General features: G+C 38.1%; 1 protein-coding gene across 3 annotated transcripts; it reads right to left on the reverse strand.

The window, feature by feature from the left end:
• Positions 1 to 89: 89 nt before the first annotated feature.
• Positions 90 to 9398, reverse strand: LOC121877247 (nascent polypeptide-associated complex subunit alpha-like). 3 transcript variants are annotated; one of them, XM_042382896.1, is made up of 5 exons: positions 9279 to 9398; positions 4661 to 4790; positions 3438 to 3689; positions 1923 to 2018; positions 90 to 525 (listed from the first exon to the last, which is right to left on the reverse strand). In XM_042382896.1, exons 2-5 carry the CDS (start codon positions 4757 to 4759, stop codon positions 343 to 345), a joined length of 630 nt encoding a protein of 209 aa, XP_042238830.1. In that variant the 5' UTR covers positions 4760 to 4790; positions 9279 to 9398; the 3' UTR covers positions 90 to 342. The 3 variants fall into 3 exon arrangements, with proteins under 3 accessions (XP_042238830.1, XP_042238831.1, XP_042238832.1); XM_042382897.1 differs by lacking the exon at positions 9279 to 9398 and adding an exon at positions 9082 to 9252; XM_042382898.1 differs by lacking the exon at positions 9279 to 9398 and adding an exon at positions 4978 to 5043.
• Positions 9399 to 11153: the final 1755 nt, after the last annotated feature.

Consider the following 11153-nt stretch of genomic DNA (forward strand, 5'->3'; position numbering starts at 1 on the left):
GGGCATGTTAAATCCTGAGGGTGTCCTACCTAGGTGCTTCTGTTCTTACTACAATATTAAGACTGGAGTACGGTAAAAATAAAGTACACTAGAGTCAACGGAATTTATTAGACGTAAATACAGTCGATCAGGTATACGGTTGATACACTGCTGAAGAAGTGTACTTAGCAAGAGAAGAAAGATATGGATGGATGCGAGTTACCTACAGCATTGAACGAAAACATACGTCGCTGTTATTTTCCATTGGAAACACACCAATCACACAAGTAAACTTGATCTTTTTTTTTCAAAATTTCCTCCAGAAAATGCGTCAAAACGGTTTTGTTAGTATCGCAAAGTCTATCACATGGTTAAGTCCATGATGGCATTGACTATATCATTATTATTCTTCTTAAGAGCTCTGACAGCCTTTGCTCGTGAAACATTGGCTTGTGAGACGACAAGTTCAATATCTTTTTCTTCCAGTCCGGTCTCGTCTACCTCCTCATCATCCTCTTCCTCATCTTCCTGTATAGCAGCAGGTACCTGGAAAGAATATACATATATTTATACACACACATATACAGTACAGGTGTCCAAAAATGTATAAACGCTACAGTAAAAAATTTCATGGCGATTACGTTAATTCTTACATTACAATAGCAACATTATCCGCACATGAAACACAAAAACAATAATTTCACCCGATGGCCATGGAACGGCTATATGACATAAGTCTTAATCCTAACTACTGTAGTTACAATATACATAAGACTCTGCACTCATTAATTGGACTTCATTCTCTCTAACTATTGTTACATGTGTTCAACTATGGTGTTCCTCTTCCACATGACCCAAGATTTTCATCTGATTTACACATCACTTCAAACAATTCAGCACCACTCATCAACCGTATGTTCTTCCAGCATCAACCTGACACCACTTCATTGCTTTAAAAAAATTATTTAACTTTATAGATTCAGACAAATTAAGTTACCATTTCATTTATTTATAGAGATGTTCAAGCCTTCCAGTCACCAAATAAGATAAATCTAATATGACTGAAAAACTTTTAACTAGCACAAAATCTTTACAATCAAGTTTTTTTTTAATACAGCATTCTCTTGCATTAATCCAAGGTTCAGTAAAAATTATAAATGAAGGTAAAGCTTAAAACTAGTCTTCCCACATACTATAATTACTTCTTTGACTACTGAAAATGAATTAAAACTACAGCAGAAAACATTCAACAAATGGCAAATTATGAACCAGAAACTGCATATTTATATCAAAATATTTCTCCAAAAATAAGATTCAGATATCTTCAATTTTCAATATAAAGCAACTATGCAAAAGTTGAGCTAATCTATTAATGAAGAGCTTTGTAACCAGCTGTCAACACTTTAGAACTTGAAAACGTCCCACAATTACACACAAACACCATACCCAATCATCTTCCAGCTCTCTCTACACATTAATAAACACCAAAACACCTTCCTTCTCTCCCACACCTATGACACCAAAATCAATCATTTCTTTTACTTCACACATCTAGACACCATTACCAACCACATTTGCCTCTCCATACCTACTGACACAACAACCAATCACCTCTCTTCTCACTACATCCAATCATTTCCTTTCATCACACATCTACAGACAGTCAGACACCATTACCAATCACCTTCCAGCTCTCCACACACCTAGACACCATAACCAATCATTTTCCTTCTCTCCACATGCCATAACCAATCATCGTCATTCTCTTTCACAAAACTATCACACTACAGTACAGTATTTGTTCCTTAAAACAGTACAAAGGTAACCTGTCAAGGCTTTTCTTCCTACCATTTTTTCTCTATGCAAACCAAGATAACCTTCTTAAATCTCTCAACAAATACTTGTCAGTCTCAGGAGGATCAAGGTTTTTATAATGTACTCACAGTTGTGTGGGCAGCAGTATCAGCAGCAGGGTTCACAGTTGGTTCCTTGAACTTTTCAGCAGCAGCCATCTGGGCCTGCTGGCTCATGTCCTCAATCTGTGGAAAGTACGGTTAACAATTTAGAGCAACACCTAAAACACAGTTTCTCATTTGTAGTATTAGGCTTAAAACATGTAAAAATTTCTCCCAGCCTACACCCATCACAGGCCCTCAATCTGCCCCTTGCTCAACACGCCCACCAACTCTTCACCAACACAGATGAAGACCGTTTATTGCTTCACCCTTGTTTTAATGTATCATGCAAATATATCCACATCTTGACCATGAAAGTTGCTTCTCACTATTGTGAATCAGGTTCAATCCCTGCTTGGGTCAGATGTGAGGGGGTATTGTCCTTCCAAACATCACAAGGCACTCCAGTGCCCTCCTGCATCTAACAATTGTCCTAACAATTGTTCTAGGAAGTCCAGTTAACTGTTACTGAGAGAGCTGTCCAGTAAAACAATCCAAATATTACTGTTACTGCCAATTATGGTATAAAATATGAAAAACAATAAAATATAACAAAGCTGGAACAGCTTTAATATCAGTTGCATTTCCTCACAACATAATATTTTTAAATAGGTCTTCATGATGCAGGTTCAATCAAAATATCATTCAACAAAAAATTTATAAACTCAGACAATTGCAACAAATCCCAAAAATCAATTCATTTTACAACTACCCTGTATGCCTTATCACAACTCACAAGAGAAACTTAAAATTTATCACCAAAACATTAATTAAAATTGGAAGTGATTTTCCATATCAGCAAAAGGTTAATGTAATTCATATATAGGGGGTTACCAGGCTGAAGATGAAATATGGAAAGCATATTCCACAAACAATTTTTTTTTACACCAATACATAATATCAAACAAATATTAATTTAAAAGTTTATTTAGAAGTTTGTGAAATAAGTGCAAACTATGATTAAAAAATCTATTCTGGCAAGTGCAATACAGTACTGTATTAAGAAAATGCTTGGAGGAACAATAACTAGTCAGATAAGTAATGCATTGATATAAAAATTCAGCTTCAAGTCTGCTGCGAGATTAGTACTGAATATTTATTCCAGTATTACAACAGAGAACTTAATACTGTACCTGAAAAACCACAGTACTATTTCTCTAAATGCCTTGCATTAAAAACAATGCTATCAACTTTGTAAACTGACTAACAGTTTTAACCAAAAAAAAAAAATTGGTTATATTGAACTTATCAGGTGAAGTAGGATAAAGCTATGCCAGCCCCTCTAGTACTGTACAATGAAAGTGTATTCTAGAGTATAGTACTGTACAATGAAAGTGTATTCTAGAGTACAATGAAGATACAGTACTGTATACTCAAAAGGGTGAACAAGTCATGGGTACACAGGAATATATTCAAAAGGATTTTTTTCTGCATATATAAGTCAAGAAATAAAAGTTAAACATAACACCTCTAGAACCTTTGAAACCAAACCAATATCTTTACCTTAGCTTCACCAAACACAATGTAAGTGTCAGAGGCAGGATTTTTAAACACATCAGGCTTGTTGATGACAAAGAGGATATTCTTGCTCTTACGAATAGTGACTCTGTTAACACCAGGAACTTGTTTCAATCCCAACTTTGACATGAGCTTGCGAGCCTTCTTCTCTGATCGACTTTGTTTAGCTGCCTTGGCAGACTCGGTGACTGTTGGCGCAGAGGCAGATCCACCCTGTTCTAATTCAGGCAAAGATTCCTGTAAAAAAATATTTGCACTTAAATAAGAGTACAGTATATAAAAACACTTAAGGCTACATAAAATTAAATTAAAATAACTTTTTCAATACAGTACCATCTCCCAAAGATTAATCTGGCTAGAAAATAGAAAAAGATTTCTTAGGGTGTAGTTTATGTCCTTAATCTTAGTAGTGACCACAGCTGTGGAAATGGTCCAGCTAAGGATACAATACTGTAGCTGTACTGAAAAAATGCAAGAGCAAAACATCTAATGCAGTTTATTCCCAGAAAAGTACACCTGAACTTTTCAAGCTATTTTTTGCAGCTTACCAATGAAAAAATAAATACTTTATAGAATAGGGTGGAAATAATATATTAGTTTTTAAAGATAAACAATTGCATGTTGACTAAATAAACATATTGAATGATGGGAGCTAGTTCACATCAATGCACTAAAAAATGAAAATGACAATTGGAGCAATTCCAAATGATTGGGTCAGTTTGAATAGTATAGCATCCACCATAGCCACCATCTGCTTACCGTGAATTGTCGAAATCGCGATTCGCAAACCCGCGAATGGGAAGGGTCTACTGTATATGCAACATGCTGATACATTGCAAGAGCAATTTCTTCTTCAATTTCTCAGTAATAGAACAATAATTATATGAATATGGTTCCCTTTTCTCCACATCCTTGATTGTTATTATCAACAAGGAAAATGCCAATACACTGTATTAGGTCTATAATACTATGCTGTCACTCGGAATCGAGTATGGTCTATAACGCCCATATTCCACCAGTTGTCATACACCCAATCATGTCAACTTCAGTCAAGAAAATTTTTTACAGCAGTGAAGGATCTGATTTACCCAATTTCAAAAATGCTAAAATCCAGCAACTTCCAGGAGTAGTTACCTCATGTCCCCCAGCCTGACCTGATGTGACACACATTAGTGACATCCCTGCTTAGCAAACAACAGTGTTCTCACCTCTGATGCATCGGAGTCCGATCCTGAGCCAGCCTCTGGTTCCTCCACAGCTTTGGCTGCTGGAGGAGAGGTCTTCTCAATCTCTGTGAGCTCTGGCATTTTTATGGTAATTTTGGTGGTCAGTTAACACCTGAAACATAAATTATCATGTGAAAAACAGGAAAAGTGAAAGATATTTGTGATATATATAAAAAATATAAAGTGACAACCTTTCTCCTTAACAATGACTCATTTCAAATCTACTGTCAACACTGCCATTCATGCCAATATAACACTTCAAATAAACCAGCAGAAAGTGTTCATATTATTTCACCAACCATCTCGCTTCCATGAGTGTCAACAGTTACTACAGTAAGTCCTCGCTTAACGTCTTGGTTCCATTCCTGAAAACCGCAACGTTAACGGAAACAACATTAATGGAATCAATTATCCCCGTACGAAAGAGATAAAATACAGGAGTTAAGTTCCCCAGCCTCCCTTTGCCCCATAAAATACATTGTACATATACATAAATTCAATGGAATTTTTATAGAAAATGGTATATATTTAGAGCAAAAACACTTAAGCACGCACAAACGGTGTGGAAGCCTAACAAAGACTGGAGACGCTGTGACACTCCGCGAGAGAGTAGCGTGCCAAAATGAGAGAGGGTAATGCGCCATATAAAGTAGTCCATGACATCGTTATACCAAATCGTTGGGATGTTGTCCGAATCATGGGCATCTAAAGAGTAGCGACATTATAACGAAACGTTGTCGGGGCAACGTTAAACGAAGACATATTATATTTCTAAGTTTTCAGAACATTTTTTTTATTATTTTTTTTCTAATGCTGTTTATTTTAATGAGCGCTGTTGTAAACTGATACCAAACTCTTCTATAAGCAAATTATCAGAAGAAACAACCTAACCTAACAATGCTAAACCTAACACAACACTGCTGTACTTTTCTATTCAAGAGTTTTCTAACCTATACAGTACAGTACAATATTTTACAGTGTTTGTTTCATCTACTTTTCTATACTGTATTTAAAATGTTGCAACATTACTTGAGCGCGCGCACGCACGCACACATATATATATACATACTATCTTAAAGTTTAATTTTACAAATATTTTGCCTTTGTACAAGGTCAGATTACACAAAGCACATGTAACTACATTAGAAACTCATTCTCACATCAAAATCCCCCCCCACAATCATAAAATCAAATATTTACCACCTAATTATTCTTCATTAACTGAATAATAAATTCATCGGGAATAAGCAACTGAGAACTTCTTGAGTACTGTATATATTTCTCAGTGGTTCAATACCCCAGCTGAAAACTCCAATGGTTATAAATTTATAATACCTTTCCTGGACTATCCTTGGTTGAATTTACCACTGTTTGTTTACCAGCATTGTGTATACAAGATGAACCAATGTAAACTTCCATGATGATTTAATGGCAAATTTGCAGTTTCAGCCACAACTACTGTTCGACCACAGATTTTTTTTTTCCCGTGGTATTTGGTGATCCATCACCCGAACTAACCAACCAAAGAAACCTACCTAACTTCCTAGCCATCACTGCTATATTAAACAGTAGGTACTTATTTTGATATCTGGTACCAATGAAAGCAACTTTGTTGAAGCGCCATGGTGTAATTTTAAGCTTTTTGTGGACGTAGGGGTAAGTTCAGACTGAACAGGTTGGGGGTCGGCTGTAAACAGGCGACACGCGGTGACTGCAGATTTACGTTAATTTCTTACACGAATTTACTTTCTCGAATAATATCCATTTGCGACAGCAGTGGTATTAGAAAAAGTTTATTTTATTGACAAGATACTGTATAACTAATGGTAAACACAAAATTGCTCTAACCGAGTTGTGGCTGAAACTGTAATAATATCGATTTAATTAAGTTCTCTAATACAGTAATTATTGACGACTGACTTGAAGCTACTTTTTCATAAAAAATTATTATATGAATGCCACAATTTCAGTGGACACTTGTAGTTTGTGCAAATGTATTAAAAAATGGTTATCTCTAAATTAAACCCAAACAAACTTTAGTTAATGTGAAAAACAAGCAGCAGCAGCATTGTTAGAAGACCTCACCAACATAACCTGACCTTACTTCCAAGCTGTGGGGCTCTGCCCCCCAGACCCCCCCGGTATGATTAACAGAAAGAACTTGCAAATGGACATCAGAGCAGCCACCCGTACCAAATAGTTCACAAGCGTACACTGAGCATCAATGTTGATCCAGGTCGGGCGGCGAAGTGTTTTTAAATATGTCAATACGATCGACCGTTTACATCCTGGGATGAGACGTCACTGCCGCATTACTGCCGAGAAGACAAAGTAGTGTTTGCCTAGGAGCCTAATTGTCTACCAAAACGAAACATTTGCACAAGAAATGATTATCATACCAGAACTCACTGATGAAAATAGAGTACGAAATTAAACAGTAAAACAAACAACTCGTCCTCAGGTAAGTCGTTAATATTAACCACTAATACTATCAATCAATCCATCCTGTTAAATAGTTCTAAAAATTTGGACTTCCATTCATAAGAGCAACAGCAACACATACTTGCAACAGTCAACATGGTGGACATGCTTCAGTGGCCTACTCACAGCATAAAATATAAATACTGGACTTCCTTTTACCGTTTTTTTTTTTTTAATTTTACCTTTATCCTAATCTAATCACTAGAGTAGTACTGAAATACAAAACCTAAGTGGTCCCTAAGTTTAACAAATGTATGGCTGCCTTCCTGGAAGTCCAGACTGTGTCTGACTCCTCACCGGCAGTCCAACTGAAGAATCCCAAACCTACCACTATTTAGTGTGGAACTTAATTTGGCTCGTCCTCTACACGTCTCAACAATTTTTAACACATTTGTCTTAATGTAACACATTACATAGATCATCATATAACAATCTCAGAAACAATAACATAATATAGCAATATCAGATACAATATCATCATATATCTTTACATTTGGAAACACTAACATTAAACCCAACCACCAAATCAAGTACGCATATCAACACACACGTAGGTAACCACTCAACTACGTGTAACAGTGGCGGAACACACCCAGAACATCAAACGACATGGTGGTACACATGCAAAATATCGAACAACTGTGGAGCTCCCCAGTTAGGTTAGGTTAGGGTTACAGTATTTTTGTTTATGGTTTTTGAACACTTTTTACCTTGATTTTTATAGAAAATCGCTAGATTCAGAGATGGGAAGGAGGGGTTTACCTCAGAAACTATTGATTTTCACCAGAAATGAAGGTAAAGTTAGTTCACAACACATCAAAAACCATTGAAAAACATAGTTTCAACATCGATTCCGTATAATGGCAACAAATGAAATTTTACTCATAAATTTATGGGAAAATCGAAAACTGGCTACTATCATAAATTTACCAAAAAATATCATAACTGCCAAAAGCTAATTTTCATTAGAATTCTTATAAATTCATTCACAAAAATATGAGGGTACCGTGAATTTGACAACTACAGCTCATGGTAAATAATCTTGTTCCAACTATTTCAGCTATAAAGTAACATACCCTGTACATGATATCAAACACAACCAAGGAACATACTTGTATAAAAATACGTAGGGATATTTTGCCGTGACCGGCTAAGTTCCTTCCAACGTTATTTTACCGTGAGTGCGATCTGATTGGTTAAGTACTTTCTGTTTTACATGACGGGGGAGTCTGCCCCTGTTAGGATATTACAGTATGTAAGGTTAGGTAGGTTTCTTTGGTTGGTTAGGTCAGGTTCTAGTAAATGTCGCCTCTTTTATACTATTAAGTTTCTGTGCACAACAGAAATATGGTTAGGTATGTTTACAATGCCACGACTGACTCACGGCTAAATAAATGCCCAATGCCATCTGTCACGGTCAAATATAGTTCTCACCAGTATGGACGATTAGCCAATCAGAGCACACACACGGTAAAATAGCGTTAGTAGGAACGTAGCCAGTCACTGCAAAATATTCACTGGCATTAAAATATATAAAAAAAGGTTTGTATTTTGACACGATATTGACCTCCATTATCGTCACACTTATGTCCTATTTATATGTATAAACAAACGAGTTTAAGTGTATTCTGTTGAATGTACTTTAATTAATTATACAGTGGCATCCTTATGACAGCCCGTGATGCAACACACACGAGGAACTGTTGTCACATCCTGAGAATAATAAGAGAACTTCTGCAGAAGGCGCCAAACAGGACATTCCCGGGGACTGAAGAGAAAAATCTCAAGGTAATATTAATATTTAAACACTATTTCAGGATCTGTTGTTGAATTAATTCACACTTCGTGCGGAAACGACATGCTACCATTAACATAAAGAAGCAGCAGACAGCAAGAACTATAAACTAATTTCTCCCAGGTACCATTACAGAGTTCAGAAACGTCCACAGCAGATTTCAGTCATGTGATTTTCCATCGTCATTTATCCGCACAATCGATCACTATTATAGCCTCTGTTGCCATTATCCATTCACAATGATCTTCGCAGAACATTTTAGTAGTACTCCATAAGTACGACGCCATCTGTCATGGTCAGAAATATCAGAAAAATGGGACTTACCAGCGGCTGATCAGAGAACTGCACAGTAAAGGATCTATGACGACGGTACTGCCAACAATGTTGCCAAGTTTCCTCGGAAAAGTGCTAGATTCAGCGGTAATTGCTTCACTGGATGTTGGTGTTGAATGTATTATTACTTTTATACTCTTCACCACTGATCGGCTCGTTAGCCGCTTGGGCGATCGTTCACCTCTCTGTTACTTTTCTTTTCCCTTTGTTCTCTTCACTAAATGATCGGCTTGTTAGCCGCTTCGGCGATCGGTCACGTCTCTGTTAAGCACTGTTGACAAGTACTGGGCATGAACCGGCTCCTGAATGTACCTCAACCTGCTCCAGTGTTGATCAAGTCTGGTCTTGAAAGAGCTCACACTCGATGCCGTTAAAACACTTTCTGGTAGATTTTTCCAAGAGTTCACAACTCTCACTCCGAAAAAGTTTGCCCTCACAGTTTTCTGGACTTGCAGCTTCTTCAATCTTGAGCTGTGACCCCTTGTGGGGCGAGTGTCCGCCAGCTCCAAGTAAAGACACTCGACTGAGTAGTGCCCCTTGAGATGCTTATACACCTCAATTAGGTCACCCTTGCCCGTCTGTAATATAAGCTAGGCAAGTTCAGGCGCTCCAATCTCTCAGGGTAGCTGAGGTGCCGAAGTGCAGGCACCAGTCTGGTGGCCCTCCTTTGAAAAGTAAAAGGAAAAGTAATCAGAGACGTGACCGATTGCCCAAGCGGCTAACGGGCCGATCAGTGGCAAAGAGGATAAAATTAAAAGTATAAATATCTGAACGACCTTCTTATAAGACCCAATAATTTATTTGCCTGATTTACCTTCTTCTCGCAATGGCCCGAGAACTTCAGCTCATTGTCAACATACACACCTAGGTCCTCACATTCAGTCTCAAATAGTGCAGTTACTTCATCCCGTTGGAACATATGATACGCCTCCTTATCCCGTTGGTACGCCCCAGGTGCATCCTTTTACACTACGTGATATTGAATCTCAGCAGCCATTTCTTCGACCATTCTTGGAGCCCACAGAGGTCCTTCTGCAGTTCTTCACAGTCTGCTTGGTTCTTGATTTCCCGAAATAACTTGGCGTCATCGGCAAACATTTGTATGAAGGAGTGTACAACGCCAGGCATGTCATTTATGAAACTAACAAACAACAGCGGGCCCAATACACTGCCCTGTGGTACCCCGCTTGTGGTAGCCTTAAGTTAACGAAATTTCAAATGTAAAGTAGCAGGGCCAGGTCACTAGAAACAGAGCGTCCAGACCGTCAGGGCCAGGTCACTAGAAACAGAGCGTCCAGACCGTCAGGGCCAGGTTCCCGGCTCATTGCAAGAAGGTGAATCGGGCTACCCTGAGATTAGAACGCCTGAAATTGCCTAGTTTATACTACAGACGGGCAAGGGTGGACCTAATTGAGGTGTATAAACATATCAGAGGGAACTTTGAGGGACCTTCGCCCCACAAGAGGTCACAGGCTCACAGCTCAAGGTTGAAGAAGCCTCAAGCCCAGAAAACTGTGAGGGGTAACTTTTTCGTTGTGAGAGTTATGAACTCTTAGAACAATCTGCCAGAAAATGCTGTGACGGCACCGAGTGGGAGCTCTTTCAAGACCAGGCTTAACAAGCACAAGAGCAGGTTCAGGTACATTCAGGAGCCAGTGCATGCCCAGCACTTGCCAACAGTGCGTGACAGAGACGAGACCGATCGCCCAAGCGGCTAACGAGCCGATCAGTGGTGAAGAGGATAAAAGTAAAATAGTATAAAAGTATGAGCGATAAGGGTTAGGTGTAAACGTGACTGCTTACTATGGGCCAATAAGCCCGCTGCAGTTTCACCATTCTTATGTTTTTATGTTCACTCTGCTACCC

The sequence above is a fragment of the Homarus americanus genome, unplaced genomic scaffold (genome assembly GCF_018991925.1).
Source record: "Homarus americanus isolate GMGI-L3 unplaced genomic scaffold, GMGI_Hamer_2.0 scaffold367, whole genome shotgun sequence".
Lineage (NCBI taxonomy): Eukaryota > Metazoa > Arthropoda > Malacostraca > Decapoda > Nephropidae > Homarus > Homarus americanus.

Bases quoted from the DNA above. Each gene is read 5' to 3' on its own strand.
- LOC121877247 (XM_042382896.1), bottom strand. From the start codon at position 4,759: ATGCCAGAGCTCACAGAGATTGAGAAGACCTCTCCTCCAGCAGCCAAA. The intron at 2,019-3,437 runs GTAAAGATATTG...TACTTTCCACAG, and splicing joins TTGTGTTTGGTGAAGCTAAG to ATTGAGGACATGAGCCAGCA. The intron at 526-1,922 runs GTGAGTACATTA...TATTCTTTCCAG, and splicing joins ATACTGCTGCCCACACAACT to GTACCTGCTGCTATACAGGA.